At 60.3% G+C, this 14,945-nt stretch overlaps 1 protein-coding gene across 1 annotated transcript; it reads right to left on the reverse strand.

The window, feature by feature from the left end:
• Positions 1 to 293: 293 nt before the first annotated feature.
• ITM2C (integral membrane protein 2C) lies at positions 294 to 13,901 on the reverse strand. The gene is made up of 6 exons (XM_049614716.1): positions 13,675 to 13,901; positions 5,883 to 6,023; positions 3,783 to 3,971; positions 2,692 to 2,802; positions 2,011 to 2,161; positions 294 to 1,503 (listed from the first exon to the last, which is right to left on the reverse strand). The coding sequence occupies exons 1-6, from the start codon at positions 13,798 to 13,800 to the stop codon at positions 1,412 to 1,414; spliced, it is 810 nt and encodes a 269-aa protein (XP_049470673.1). The 5' UTR covers positions 13,801 to 13,901; the 3' UTR covers positions 294 to 1,411.
• Between the last annotated feature and the right edge of the window lie 1,044 nt (positions 13,902 to 14,945).

A 14,945-nucleotide genomic window follows, 5' to 3' on the forward strand; every position in this document is an offset into this window, starting at 1 on the left:
AACTAAACACGATGGTTTATAGGCACTTAAAAGCAGCCATGACCTTGGGCAAGTTACTTCCGGTCTCCAAGTCTACTCCAGGTCTACTCTTCCTGTAAAATGTGAATCGACCCAGCTCGGCCTGGTGTGAGGACTGAAGGGGACTGAGGGGACACGGATGCTCGTTGGCTGAACCTCTGCTGGCCTCCCCGCCCTCCGCATCCAGGCACCCCCGGCCAGCCTGCGGGATGGGGTGCACCTGCCCGGCGCCCTCCCCTACCCACTGCTCCCAAGTCAACGTCAGAAGTCAAACATTTTTATTGTTCTACAGACACTTCTGAAAAGGGATCTAATTGAGAAAATATACAAAGCATTTAAGACTTTCATCTCCAGAGAGCACCTAAGTCTGGCTGGAGGCGTCGAAGCCTCCTTTTCAAGGCTCAGGGCTGAGAACGGTTAGCATATTGAATGATCAGTAAAAACATGCAAAAGTGAGAAGGAAAAGGGAAAAAAGGCTGCATTTCTCCAAAGCCGGGGGACGGAATTTCAGAACGAGGGGGAGGCAGGGTGCACAAGTACCAGGTGGCTCTCCCTTCCCCCCACATTATCTTCTCAAACAGCTCCAAGCTTGGAGAAAGCAACGAGCCCACCCCCTCGTCTCTGCTCAGCGCTCAGCCCCGCAAGGCCGCCCACCTCGCTCTGTCCCCTTCCCGTGGCCATGGCTGCAGGACCCCACTTGTGCTCCTGGGGGGCCAGGGCGGGGGGCCCTGGCTCCTCCCTTCTTTGGTTCCACTCGAAGAACGATTGTGCTTGACGGACTCATCCCCACCCCTCGCTCCAGGCTCCCATTGGTGGGCTGAAGGCACTGACAGGAGTCCTGGGGGGAGAGCCCCAGGACACCGTCTTCCCTTGTGCTCTGGGGGGGGGGGGGGGGGGGGGGTCCACCCCTGGGCACATGATCCTACCCTCAGCCCAGGTCTGGGTATCTGGACGCAGGAGGAAATGTGCTGTCCAAGGAACAAGCCTTTTGGGACTTTCCCAACTGTGCAGATATCTCTGAACCCCATACCACACCCCACCCTGTCCCCTTGCCCAGGACCCCCACATGCCCGGTCCCTCCGTCTAGCCCTCCCCCTGGGCTGCCAGTGCAGCTGTGGGCTGGCCCCAGCGGACCTGACTTCAGGATGGTGGTCCCAGAAACCACCCTGTGGCGCCCTCCTGTCCCCCAGACCTGGGAGCTCGGAAGAGGTGGGGCCTCAAGAGGTCACGGCTCTGGTACAGGGAGGCGGGCAGGGCTGGAAAGGAACCAGGAGACACGTCACATCTATGGAAAGGTCCAAAGTACAAGCTAAGCGAGGGGAAGGAGGAGGGCCGGAGTGGCCAGAAGGGAAAGAAGGAAGAGGGCAAGGGCGGGGCCTGGAAGGGGAGGCCCTCACACCACCCCGCAGATGAGGGTCTCCACCACGAAGGTGTTCTCGAAGTGGCGGATGGCATTGCAGTTCTTGGCCCCTCGCTTGTTGATCCCTGAGAGGGAACAGAGAAATCTCAGTGAGGACTGTGTCCCGGCCCAGTGGCGGCTGGGCTGCAAAGGCAATCAGACTGGGAACCTGAGCGGGACCACGGGACCTCGGGATCCTGGGGCGGGGCGGCGGGGGGAAGAGGCAGCCCCGGGAGAGACACCCAGACCCACTGAGAGGCAGTGCACTGAAGGGGTGAGAGCCCAGCTCTGCCATCTTCCCTGCTGTGCGACCTCAGGGGTGTTACTGAACCTCTCTGTGCCTCCGTTTCCTCATCTTTCAAAGGGACAGCGAGAATAATGACGGTGGGGATAACTCACACCGTCTCAGAAGGACATAAAGAGTGTAAACCAGGGCCTGGCCCATAGGACGTGCTCAGTCACCATTAGCTGTTACTACTGCTGCTACCGTCTGAGCTCTGGGAGGGCTGCTCTCCAGCCACGGGGCCCGGCACGGCCGGATGATGGTTTAGAGCTCAGGGCAGGGGCCCAGACGGGAGGAGCTGGCCACTCACGCCTCCGGGTAGCCCGGCGCCGCAGCCGGTAGGTGTCCTTCCCGCTGCACAGGTGGTAGATGAAGGAGCCCAGGGCCTCCTTGTCGCTGACGTGCTCCGTGACCACCATCTCCTCCTGGATGATGTACGTCTGCGGGAGGTAGGTCCCTCTCTGCGAAGGGAGAAGCCGCAGCGCCGGCTCAGTACCCGGGGCTCTCCTCCCTCGGGGTCCCCTGGCCCACTGTCCGCTCCCCACGTCTCCACGCTGCTCACTCCGGCAGGGTCCCGTCCGCACGCGTCCGCCTCCCCCATCCAGAGGCCCCGGGCCTCGCCCTTCTGACGTCTCCAGGCACCTTCCGTTTGTGCCAAGCACTGGTGCCCGCCGTGCCGCACGTGTGGGGGTCTGGTCTCCCACGGGGAGTGCTGCTCGGGGAGGGGGGCGACCCCACCTGTTCCCTGCACTGCTGAAGCGGGGCACGGCCTAGGAGGCTACAAAGCTGGAGAGGGAGCGGAAGCGTGGTGGGGAGAAGAAAAGGAGACGTGTGGACTCTGGGCGTGGGAGAAGGAAGATGGAGAAGGCGGGAACCGATCCGGGGTGCTGGGCCCCGCTGACAGCAACGCCCCCGGGCCCCCTGACCCCCACAGCAGGAGGCTCCCTTGCCCCGGGCCTGGCCTCTACGAGGCAGCGGGGCCCCTGCTCACCTTCACATTCATGAGGAGCTCCCAGAAGTTGCGAGGGGGCAGCACGATGGTGGTGTTGAGCTCGATAACATAGCACTTGTCCAGGGAGATGTCATGGTAGGCGGTGAGCCCCTGGGCAGGAGGAGGGGCCCCGTCAGTCCCTGCAGTCGAGGGCCTGGCCTGGGTGGGCTGGGAGGCACCAGCCCTACCACGCCGGTGCGATGCACCCCCGATTCCCGAACACCCGGGCGGGTGCTCCTGGGCTCCTGCTCTTCTCCTAGCCTGTATTTGCGGAGACTTCCACTTACTACGTGAAAAACACCAACTGTCCAGGGCCTCGGTCGTTACAAGGGTTCTTCTCATGGGATCCCAGAGCTGAGGTTTGGGGAAGCCAGTAATGTTCCAATCGTGCATTCCATCAGACCTCTGAGGTCCCGGCATCCCTGCGGACAGCCAGGACCCTCAGCAGGAGATGCTCCGTCCCTGGCTCTCTGGGGGGTTTCGGCTGTAAGACTGTCCAGGATACGGAGTGAAGGGATCGTACTGGACAATCCCTAGGAAGCTCTGGGAGGCAAGTTCGGGGGGACAGATAGCTGGAGAGCCTGTGTTTCACGGGCCTCAAAACGGTCACCGGCAACAGAAGCGCGAAGGATGGTTACCTCTGGGGAGGGGGTACTGGCTGGGGCGAGGGGAGGGCACCAGGGAACCTTCCAGAATGCTGGCCGAGGTCCACATTTGATCCGGGTGGCACTACATGGGGGCCTCGGAGAAAATCCACTAAGCTGTACACGTCACGAGCTTGACTGGCGTGCCCTACCTCAAAACAAAGGCACCGCAAAATACCCAGTTGAAAGGAACATCGGCCTCGCCATGACAGCCAGCGTCCACACTAGCTCACATTCAGTGAGAAACGCTACCCTTACGCAACAGAAGCGAGGTCTTTAAAATCCTGATAAAGCGGACCCGTAGACGTCTGCCAGACATAGTTGCCGTCACAGACGGAGGTACTACGGGCGCTCGTATTCTCCTTTCTCACGACCCTTGGTGGAAGGGGGTTCTGGGCCTTTAGGACACCCTTCCACCACTCCTGCCCCGGCCCCGGCCGGCCTCACCCGCTGGAAGTCATGAATGATGTCTGCAGGGTCCCCGCCGCCGAACTGGGGCACGGGCACATTGATGCGTTCATAGTTCTCTTCGAGGTAGATCTTCACGTCCTCCTCCAGCTCCATCCGAGTGCGGACCTGGGAGGACAGGGAGTCCTCGTAGAGAACGCCACAGTGGAAGAAGTTGTCCCGGGCCAGCTGGGCAAGGTGGAGGAAGAGACAGGCAGACCGGTCACACGGCGCCTCCGGCACGGCCACCCCGCCCACCCCACTGCGCCACGACCCCCAAGGCCTGGGCAAGCACGAAGTGTGGGACTAATGAGACCCATTTCACAGGTGGAGAAACTGAGGAGCACGGGGAGTCAGGGAGGGTTGAGCGGGATCTGCCAGGTCCCAGGTGAACAACCTCTCTGGCCTTCAGTTTCCCCATCCGTGAAACGAGGTGATCCATCAGGCTTTTTCTGGCCTCTGGGTCCATGAGCCTGTGACTGAAATGGGATGGATCGGCAGGGGTAGGACCCGGCCACCGCGTGCCCTCCACAGAGGGACAGACCCCCAAGCAAGAGCCTGGAGTGGATGGGAGGGCCCTTAGGGGCAAACACAGGAGCCCCGGATTGAACAGGCTGGGTGCCCAGGAGGGAGGAGAGTCGCTCAGAGAAAATCAGCTGCGTGAAGATTCTGGAGGCATCACTACAGCCAACCCCGTGTGCAACCTCACTCAAGTTCCACCACCTTCCCTGGACACCGGGCCCCACGAGCAACACTGTGCCTCTATCTGCAGAGCAGGCCTAACGGCTCCATCAACAAGGGCAGGGGGGCTGTGTGACCTGACCGAGGCCCAGTGACGTGCCCATGTGCACTTCTCCGGGGCTCCTCCAGATCTGTGTACAGACTCCTGGCCTGTCACGGGCAGAATTCCCCTTTCTGTTGCAGTGTAAGTTCTCCCAGAGCATGAGTCATCGCACATGAATCATACTGTCCAGGGCACGGACTCGGAGGCCGCTCTGAGGTTCCCCTAGTCCCCAGCAGTTGGGGTGGGGTGAGAAGCCCCAGGAGGGCACAAGTTGGGGCTGGGGACAGAGGGGGCCAGGAGCCAGGCAGGCTCCTAAGGGCCACAGGAAAGGGCCCAGGGGAGGACTCCCATGGGAAAGGGAGAACCGGGAACACGCGGGGAGCTGGCCGTGGAGGGGGAAGATGGGGAGGCGGTGTCGGGGGGGAGCCAAAAAAAAAAGGGAAGTCGGCAGGTGTGTGGGAGCTGAGGTTTCTAGGGGAAAGTCACATGGAATACAAAAACTCTTCAGTAATTTCCATCATGGAAAAACTAAGTAACAAAGCGAAAAGCCAATGCTTGAGGGTGGGAGGTCACTTGGGTCATAAATGACTGGCAATTCTCAGCTTCTTTGTCACTCTGAAATTCCCTGTTCAGTGCACTTACGGTTATTCTTTTGAGCTTTAATTTAACTCCCTTGGTGGCAACTGTCTCCCTCCCCAGATCTGGGCTGATCGCAAGGTCACCGTGACCATGACCAGTCCTCCCGCCCAGCTTCATGCCCCTACTTGGCTGTGTGAGTAGATAACGGGGGTGCTGTCACAGGCGGAGGCCACCCCTTGCGGGAGGTGGGGGTGCATCCGTCCACTATCCGGCTCTCTGCCTTCCTTCTTTTGTGACCCAAGCAAACGTCCAAGGCATGACCCTCGGCCACAGGGTCCAGCTCTAGAGGGATCACAGAGTTCCAATTTCTGCTGGATCTGAGTTTCTGGTGGTAACACTCCAGGGTAACACTGTGGGAAGGGGCGATGGATTCCAGTCCCAGCTCGCCCGCCACTAACTGTGTTCCTGGGAGAGCTCCTGGGTGGCCTCAGGTGTGTCTGAAGACATGGCTAAGGACACTCTACCAGGGTCCGTGGGGGTCAGAGGGCGGGGCTCCAGTTCTGTCTCCGGGACCAGGCAAGAGGCTGGCATGAGCCCAAGGAGGCCCCATGGAGGGAGGATGCGGGTCTTTGGTGCTTGGCTGGGCATTCACTCCCACCTGGGGGCAGGTCACCTGCTGTCCCCCCTCCTCACAAGCCTTTCCCCGAGCCCCGTGCCTCCCTCCCGCCTGGCCTCACCTGTGCGAGGAAGAAGTATCTGTAGATGTAGACGGAGGCGAACACGAGGCCCATGAGCAAGACGACCATGCCCATCGACAGGTAGCACACGCCGCCCACAGAGCCCCCCTTCTTGTAGCGGTGGTGGGGGGGGCGCTCCTCCTGTGGACAGCAGTGCTGGGTCAGCCAGATAGATGGTGGTCCCGCACCTCTGGGGACCCTCCCACCCCCTTCCCGGAAGGGAGATCTCACCCTGCCGGCCGGGAGCGAGCCTTGGGAAAAAGGGGAGAGGAGAACGGGGCCGGGGACACACGAGCATCATCTGGAAGGGATGCCCCGCCAGGGTCCTCCCAGCTTCCTCCCAGGTAAAGAGAAACTGAGACCCGCATCAAAGCCATACATAACGACCCACTGGGATTAAGCGGGCAGGTTTGGATTATCCATGCCATTAGTACCCTTTATAATGCCAGCTGTGACCACGATATATACTCTTCAACACAGACTGGAGGAAGCACAGATGTGGCCTTAATAACTGCACCAGACCTGGGAACCTATAGGAAATGGGGTGCACTGGGCAGGCTGGGAGCCAGAGAAGGCTTTGGATCCACCCGAAAGCTGGGGTGCACAGGGTGGGCTGGAATTGGGGCAGCGGGAGGTGCCTGCTGGGCTCCCCCCAGAAGGCCATGGCAGGGAGTAGTCACCGGCTGATGGAAACAGAGGCTCCAGGAGGCGCATGGGGTCTGGGCACGGTGCTGGTCTCCCTTGGACCCGGCGGCCCTAAGCCTGCGATCCATGCTGGGCACAGCTCAGCTACGGCCCCGCACAGGCACCGGCTGGCAGTGTTAAATAGGCTGTCAGGAGTGAAGCCTGAAGGCTGAAGTCTGGAGGCTCCTGGACAAAACCTGCTCTGGGGAAGCCAGACTTGGGCTCAGAACAGTAGCCACAGGTCTGCCAAGAAGCAGCAAGTTCAACTGACCGAACTTCAGGGCACACGGGTCTGGGCTGGTGGACGAAGGTGTGTGCGTAGATCTCAGTGACACCGCTTTACCCAGAGCACTGGACTGAGAGTCTAAGGATTCAGGCTCTTAATGAGCCTTGGCCATCTCTCTTGTTTGTGCACGTCCTCCCTTGCACCCCTGCCCTAACCCGGGCCCTCACCCACCCTGGGAGATGTTGCAAAAGCCCAGGCCTGTCTCGGCCTCCACTGTCCACCCTTCACACCCTCCTCCATGGTGTCCAGGCACAGTCATGGTGAGGTCAGAGTCCAGGCCCAAGGACTCCCCACCCTCCAGGAGCTGAGGCAGGGTGGGTGAAGGGAAGGAGTTCCGGTCTCCACGTAAGCCACAAACTGTCTGCTTAGCCCCTTTTGTGCCAGGTTTCCTGTCTCCCTTTACGCTGGGGGGCTGGGGACACAGTTCAGGTCCAAGTTACCCTGGAGAAGCCCTTATCTCTTAGCCCAGCACAGGGGACCTGGCCTGGTGGGGGTGAGGCACGGCCTGTTGTGATGCCCAGGCCCCAATCCCTGAGGCCTCCTGGCTTACAGCATACAGGGCATGGGGCCCAGGCCTCAGGGAGTGGAGGGGTAACCATCAGATGGGGCAAATGCCTCCCGCTCTCCCACACACCCTCAAAGCCCAGGAATAGGACAAAAATACCACGAGGACCCTCCCCCTCACTGGGCACACCCATCACCAGACCAGCTGGTCCCCCGCCTCTGCACCATGGGACAGACACAGGACGGACAGGTGCCCCGGCCCATCTTGTTCCCCAACGCCGCAGTCTGCCCTCGGGGGAGGTCGCCTGGAGCGGGTGGGAGGTCAAACCCATTGTGCCAAACTCACTAGCTGAGCCCCTCTGCAGGCCTGGGGACCCTCCCCAGCCCGGCCCTGCTGCAGGGGTCCTGTGATCCAGACCAGAGAGGTAAATTCATGAGACCACCCACTTGGCTGGCATCTCCTCCACACGCTCGGGCCCTCTAACCAAGGTCCGACAGGAGCCAGGGGATTATAATGGTTTTGACTTTCAACGGGCTCCCAGGAGCAGCGCAGGACGGGGCAGCCTGACAGCCAAAGTGCCAGGAGGCACACGTCACCCGGGGGCCTCTGTGGAGGGTCGTGGCGTCTCTGCTCCTCCCCCGGCGGCAGACCCAGGAGACAGGTCAGGCTGTCGTGCCAGCTGCGGATCCTGCCCCTGGGGCTGGACGTTCACAGACAGTGGGGTGAGTGGTGGCCCCAAGTTGAGAGAGGCCTCAGCGGGGGCCGGGATCCCCCGTGAGGGGAGCATCTCTCAGGAAGTGTGAAGAGGCAGGGATTGAAGGAGACCAGGAACCCGAGAGCCCTTTGTCAAGGATGAAGTGCTAGATAAAAATAGCAGATCTTTATCAGCTGAAACTTTCCTTTTCAGGGCCAATGCCAGGGCCAGCTGTAGAGACTGCACCCTGGCCATGCGGTCAGAAAACCAGAGAAGCCAGCTTGTGAGAACTGCTTTTAAAAAGAACAAAACAAAACAAAGCCAATGGGCCACAAGTGAGAGCCTGAGGGCCTGCTCCACAACGAAGTTCACAGACAAGGAGGCCAATGGTTTTAGAGCAGCCTTTCTAGCCTTTCTGCTTCTGGCTGGGTCAGTGCCTGGGGCACGGCTGCGGCTCTAGGGCTGAGAAGAACGCAGCCTCCAGCAGGCCCCCTGGATACCACTCTCCGTCCCTACTCTGTGGGGGTCACTGTGAAGGTTGAGGATCCCCGGCTGTCCTAGGTGTGTGGGGACATACCCCTCACGTGTCTGGGGCTAACACAGAGCTCCCTATCCCACCTTTACTGACGCCCCCTAGTGCGTGCCTGAGGCTCAGCTGCCCTGCTCCCCTCCCTAAGCCCACACCCCTCCTGCCTGCAGGGCCCAAACCTCAGAAAATTCAGGGCTGAGCAGCAGGCAGGAAGGGAAAGCAGGACCAGAGCTTGCCAGGAAGCAGACTGGAAGCCATGGATGTCCCTGCTTGGAGACAAAAGGCACTTCAGACATCAAGCCCCCCTACACGCCCCCCCCCCGCAGGAGAAAGGACCCCTGAATCCTGCCCCGAAGCTGCCATTGCTTGCCGGGCCCTGAGCTCCACAACGGAGAACCTGGGGACTCCTGGCTGTCCAGCTCACCGGGAAGGACTGTGGAGAAGCTTGCTTCCTGAGACCCCTGAGCTGCTTCGCTTATGCTGGAGACTCAGGAAAATGCTGCCCCCCCCCCCCCCCCCCCCCCCCTGGGGCAGCCCGACATTTGGGGGGGCTTTCACTTGGAAAGTGGAAAAACATTGCATACTGTCTCCAAGGCAACTGGGCTTTCTGAGCAAAGTGCTTTGCTGTGCACTCGTGTGGGGCACGTGAGCCAGCCGTGCGGGGACCTGGAGGGGCCCGGGCCTCCTCTGCCCACGGCACCGAGGCCCGCAATGGCGCTCATTAAATGATTTAGCAAAGCCAGGGCCACAGCGGTCAAGGGGAACCCAGCCAACTGGAGCATTAACTCAGTGGACTCCCATGGCTCCTGGAGATCCCCCCAGCTAGAGCCTCTCAGTAACAATGCCCAAATTAACTGCAAGCAGATTAAACTACAGTCGCAGGCTGCTGGGAGGAGGCTGGCAGGGGAGTCAGAAATGCACTTGCTGTAGCCCAGGCTGACAGCTGGAGAGGGAGGGGTTCCTGCCCGGCCTCCTTGGTATCATTCTTCTTCAGCATCTTTCTTTCCTAGGCTGCAGACCACAGATTCAAGGGCACCAACGTGTGTGTGTGTGTGTGTGTGTGTGTGTGTGTGTGTGTGTGTGAGAGACAGAGACAGAGACAGAGACAGAGAGAGACCTAGTGGAGGTGAGGGGAGTGGGCAAATGCCCACTGTCCACAGGAGCACAGAGAGCTATGTTTTATGTACAAATGCCCACGGGGACTCATGGACTCGCTCTCAGTGGAACCCCATTCCTATCGTGTGGCTCAGCGGCTTGGACACACGCCGGGTGAGTAAGCACAGCGTGGACCCCTGCACCACCCTCTGCTTTGCTTGGCCAGGCTGGGCCCATTCTCTCATCTATTCCGGTCCTGATGGTCAAGATGAGACTCTAGAGAACAAAGGCTCCGAAGGATGAGAAGCAAAGCTGGCTGCTGACAGAGCTCTCCTGGGGGAGAGAGAACTTGGAGAGTGTGTGTGTTGGGGGATAGCCAGGCTGTGCTTCCGTGATTTTACCATAAACATTTTTTTTTTCTTCTAAGAGGAACTCATCCTCCCTGGCGGTACTGACAGCCTTGAAACATGCAAGGACCGGCCCAGAAAAGCAAATAGAAAAGAGAGGGAAATAGAGAGGGAAGAGAAAAACCACTGTGGTGTGTGCCCCAAAGCCAAAGCCCCTCTGGGAAGGCCCAGGACAGACCACGAAGGGACCCCCACCCCTGCACGAGACAGGACCAGGAACAGGACCACCTGTCCACAAAGGTCCTTTTTTTCAGCTCAGCGGGCAGGGCCAGCGGGTACTGGGGCACTGGGGCAGGAAGACTCCACACCCACCAGTACCGCCCTCCAGGCTGGCAGGGGACCCTCCCCCAACCACTCTGGGAGACCCAGCTCCCGCCTGCCAAGGGCCCGAGGCCAGGACTCTGAAAGTGAAATCTGATCCCCAGGTATGCAGCTGGAGGAGGGGGCGACACAGGAGCCATTAATCAAAGGCAAGGCCAAGGAGAAAATTACCCGGGGCTGAGAAGATGACGGTATTGAACATGTCTCTCTCCTCTTGCAGCCCCCCCCCCACCATTTGCAGCCCCCCAGCCCAGTCCCGTGTGTACACGCCCACACCTGGCTGTGTGTGTGTGTGCGCGTGCGTGTGTGTACGTGTGCACTCAAGCACAAGCAGATGGACGGGAGAGGGGAGCCAGGCTGAGAGGTGCAGGGCTGGCCAGAGGGTGCTAAGAGGGGGTGCTTCCCGGCCAACCCACTTTCCAAGCTGGCTTCCGGCCAGTCGCCCATCAGCGCAGGCTTCTCATTATCTCAGAGGCGAGCGCCAAGGGGAGGGTGGGCAGCTGGAGGCCCAGCTGGGCCCCCACCCCCATCCCTTCCCGGCCCACTGAGGCACTTCCTTCCAGCAGCAGGTCTGGGGACAGAATCCTCGTTGTATTTCAGTTTTTGCTCAGAAGCAGGGGGAGCCCCGCTGTGGGGGTGCTGCTGAGGTCTCACCCTGGCCCTGTAAGCCTGTACACAGGTGGACATTTTGCTCTAATGGCCACGGGGGAGCTCACTGCTGAGGGCGTTCGCAAACTCATCTGTTCATCAAGCGGTCCTTCTAGGGCTTTAAATCTGGTTTTGGAGTCCAGTTCAGTGGCCAAGGAGGGTTCTCGGGTCACCCTCAGCCAGAGGAAACCTTCTGCAAAGCTTTCTTCCGCATCCTCATCAGCACGGGGCAAACCTCAAACGCTCTGTCTTGACAAAGCAGATGGCCGGGCCTCCCAGTCTGCCTGCCTGTCCCACCCACCTTCTCCTTCTAATAAATGGTACCCTAATAATGGTGGCACTGTGTCTGAATGCTGGGTGCCTGCTGCGCTCGCTGCCGGAGGCAGGAGAGGGGACTTGATCTACGCCCCCTGGTTATTGGACGTGAGAAGTGTGCCCCTTGGCCAGGTGAGGGCACATCGGGCTCAGAGTCGTGAACTCTCTTCCCCACTCCAGTTCCATCAGGCAACTGTCAGAGCCAACAGGCAACATCCAACAGGGCCTCGGGAAGCTGCGATAGTTTACTGCTATGCACTTCTGTCCTAGTGGTGGTGGTGGTGGTGGGGGGTTAATCCTCCTCCTGGGCCCCCAGTGCTCCTCCTTGCCAATGAAGACAGCTAGGGGACCCGCCCAGCTAACAAGGTTTGGGAGAGGAGGCTGGCTCATCAGGCCCAAGGCCATTCCAAACAGCACCAGGAAGGTGTTGAGATTTCCACTTCACACTGGGTGAGGGGGAAAAGACGATGCCCGATGTCAGAGCCAGAAGCTGGTTGTCAGTTACTGCCAAGGGGATGCTGGCATCTGCCATCTAGCCCGGCACCATCAGGAGGCTGCTGGAGAATGTGCCACTCCGGTGAAATTTGGTGGACCTTCTCAGAGTCTGAATTACATCCTCCTACTGTCTGGCTGGTTTCCCCTTCCGCTTGAAGCCTGTAGCTCTCAGAAGCAGGGTCCTGAATTCCAGGCCTGAGCTGGGCAGCAGGCCCTGGGAGAAGAGAGGGGCCAGCCAGGTCCCATCCCCACTCCCTCCCTGGGCTGGGAGGGGAGGAGGCGGGCTCCTTGGTGAAGGGAGGAAAGAAGCTTGAAGAGACCCTTGCAAACTTTTAAAGCTGCAGACCATGGTCTTCAAATATGGAATGTCCCCTCCCATCTAAACATCGGATAAAGACTGAGTTGCTCTGGTTGGGGGTGCAGAGCAACCCCCCAACCCAGCCCAGGTGGTCCTGGATGATGCAGTGACCACACCAGGGCAGGGGAGCTGGCCTGAGGCTGCTCGGTGCATTTCACACTCAGGGTCTCTGCTGGGGCTGTGACACCCACCTGAGGCCCCTCTCCAGCGTGTCCTCCCAGCAGGGCCCAGGTTTCCCCCCCTGCCCCGCAGCCCCCAGAATACTCCAGGCAGGGTTGAGTCTGAGCCACAAAACTTGGGGAGGGATCTTGCCCTGAGGAAGACTCCTCAGAAGCCAGCAGGGGGAAGAGAAGGGGAGTGGACAAAGACGTCGCAAGTCCAGTCTCGACGGGACTGCTTGGCGCGCCCAAAGACCGCCGCAGCCGACGGTTACCGACGGTTACGTGGACACCTTTGCCGGGGCACAATACAGCCTGGCCGGACCAGCTCTCCCTCCCCTCGCCTCCCTGCCCGCCACGCGTCCTGCCCTCTCCGGGTCAGACTCCACGCAGCTCAGACAGTTTTCCACTGGCGGAAATGCCTTCTCTCCCCCAGGCAGGAGGGAAGGGGGAGGAGGGGGAGGACGCCGGAGGGGGCGGGCTGCACCGAGGCCCGCCCCCACAAAGAGCCTCCAGGATGCGGGAGGGCACCGGGGCAGTGGGGGAGCCTCCCGGCGGGATGGAGAGAGCCGCCCAGAACGAGAGCCGGGAGAGGAAGGAAGCCGGGAGCAGGGAGACCCATGGGGACGGCATGGGGTGGGGAAATCAGGGCGCCTGGCCTCATAATTTCGAACCTCGAATCCCAAACGTGCAGCCGGGCCGGTTCTGGCTTATTTCCATTTCTTCACTTTCTTGTCCACCAATTTAGGTGCAGACCAGCAGCACATTCCCCGCCCCCCACAGCATCCCCCCCATTAGGGACGAAATCAATGGCCCCTCCTCCTTCGTTGGCACCAGACTCCCCCCGCCCCCCGCCCCGCCATTCCCTACCAATCATGACCCACCCCCAGTTTGGGGAAACCCAGTCCAACCCCTCTCCCATCCCCCACCGGGGGACTCGACTCTCTCGGCCCCTCCTCCTTGATTAGAACCAGACGCATACCCCCCACCAACATTCCTCCAACTTATTTCTACCAACCCCTTCCCCTGTCTTGGGGCCAGCCGCCTAGCCCCTCCACTTTTGGAAGAGACCTCGAGCGTTTCCCTCCTTGGGGACCTGTGACTCGGACCCCTCCCACTCTTCGGACTTTTGCTTTCGGTTGCCGTTTTAAGAGAGGACCCAAGCCCCCTCCCCACTCTGGGATGAATGGCCCATTGCGGACCCTCACTCCACTCCGATCACGGCTCCCGGACCCCGATGCACCTAGAGCAGTTCCCGGGGCCGGCGGGGCGCGCCTCGACCCCCGGCCCCTCTTACCCGAGCCGGCGTCAGCAGGATTTCAGCGGCCGGGGCCCGAGCCGCGGCCGACGCCGAGGCCGAAGCCTTGTCGGCCTTGTCGCCCTTGATGCCGGCCACGGCGGGCTGGAAGCTGATCTTCACCATGGCTGCGCCCGGCCGCGCGTCCGCCCTGCAGCCTCTGCTCGTGCAGCCTCTATCTGTGAAGCCGCCTCTCCGCGCTCCGCAGGCACCGGAAGTTTGGACGGTGTTCGCGTCCCTCCCCCTAGCCCCGCCCCCAGTCCGCCCCGCCCCGCCCCGCCCCCCACAGGAGGGTCTTGGCGCTGGCCGCGCCTGCGCCCCCTTCCAGCCCCTGGGGCGCGCAGTGACCCCTGCCGGGCGCTCTGCTCCGTTCGAGGGAGGGCTGAGGTTTACTCACACACTCGCTCATTCACTCACTCACTCACTCACTCACTCCATTCATCCATCCATCCAATCACCCATGGACTAAGCCCCTTTCGCAGACTTTTTCCTTCTAGCTTCCTCTCTGAGACCAGCATCCCCGTATAACACAGCCTTTGTTAAAAGAATGTTTGCCCAGCAAATGCACCTTCTACACAAATGCCCCGTCTCTCCTGCTCCCTTTCATACCCTCCTCTTTGGAAACACTGACTGCCCCTACTGCACCTGTCCCCACCTGTCCTGACCCAGGAGGAGGCTTCAAGGCCAGGTGCCCAACTGCTTGCCTGCATCCTGCATCCATCCACGTCTCTTTTCATTCTCCATCATCCTTTTTCCTTCATTTTTCATTCCTGTAGAACCTTCCTGAGGGGCTCTGGGGATGCGTGCTAAGGATGCTGGGAGTAGAGAAAGAAGGGCAGCCTGCAGCGTCGGTTAGTGAGTGCCAAGCCCTGTTGCCCATTTCTCCCCTATCCAGAAGGATCTAGTGTGGTGGGTGTCTGGAGGCTTGGGTCCCAGACAAGACTGCCCCTGCAAAGCCTCACTGGTATTGTATAAGACCAGGGGCTTGTGTTACTGGAGCATCTCTTGTCCCCCCAACCCTGGATCTTTCCTTACTGTTCCTGGTCCAGGCTGGACTGGAGACAACACCCAGCAACACACACACACACACACACACACACACACACACACACAGCCTTGGGCTGAACACTGGCTTTTGGCTCTGCAGTTGGGGTGATAGGGGAAGTTAGAGGAGTCTGAAAGCTTGCTGAGGACAGTCTGAAGCCCTCCACTGACCTGTCCTACCTGTCAGGTCTTGAGTGGCTGTGTTGAGCCCTGGATACCCACATCCC

This window comes from Panthera uncia, assembly GCF_023721935.1.
Source record: "Panthera uncia isolate 11264 chromosome C1 unlocalized genomic scaffold, Puncia_PCG_1.0 HiC_scaffold_3, whole genome shotgun sequence".
Classification (NCBI taxonomy): Eukaryota; Metazoa; Chordata; class Mammalia; order Carnivora; family Felidae; genus Panthera; species Panthera uncia.

Bases quoted from the DNA above. Each gene is read 5' to 3' on its own strand.
- ITM2C (XM_049614716.1), bottom strand. From the start codon at position 13,800: ATGGTGAAGATCAGCTTCCAGCCCGCCGTGGCCGGCATCAAGGGCGAC. The intron at 2,162-2,691 runs GTGAGCAGGGGC...CTCCCTTCGCAG, and splicing joins AGCTCCTCATGAATGTGAAG to AGAGGGACCTACCTCCCGCA. The intron at 1,504-2,010 runs GTGAGTGGCCAG...GTTCCCTCTCAG, and splicing joins GCGCCGGGCTACCCGGAGGC to GGATCAACAAGCGAGGGGCC.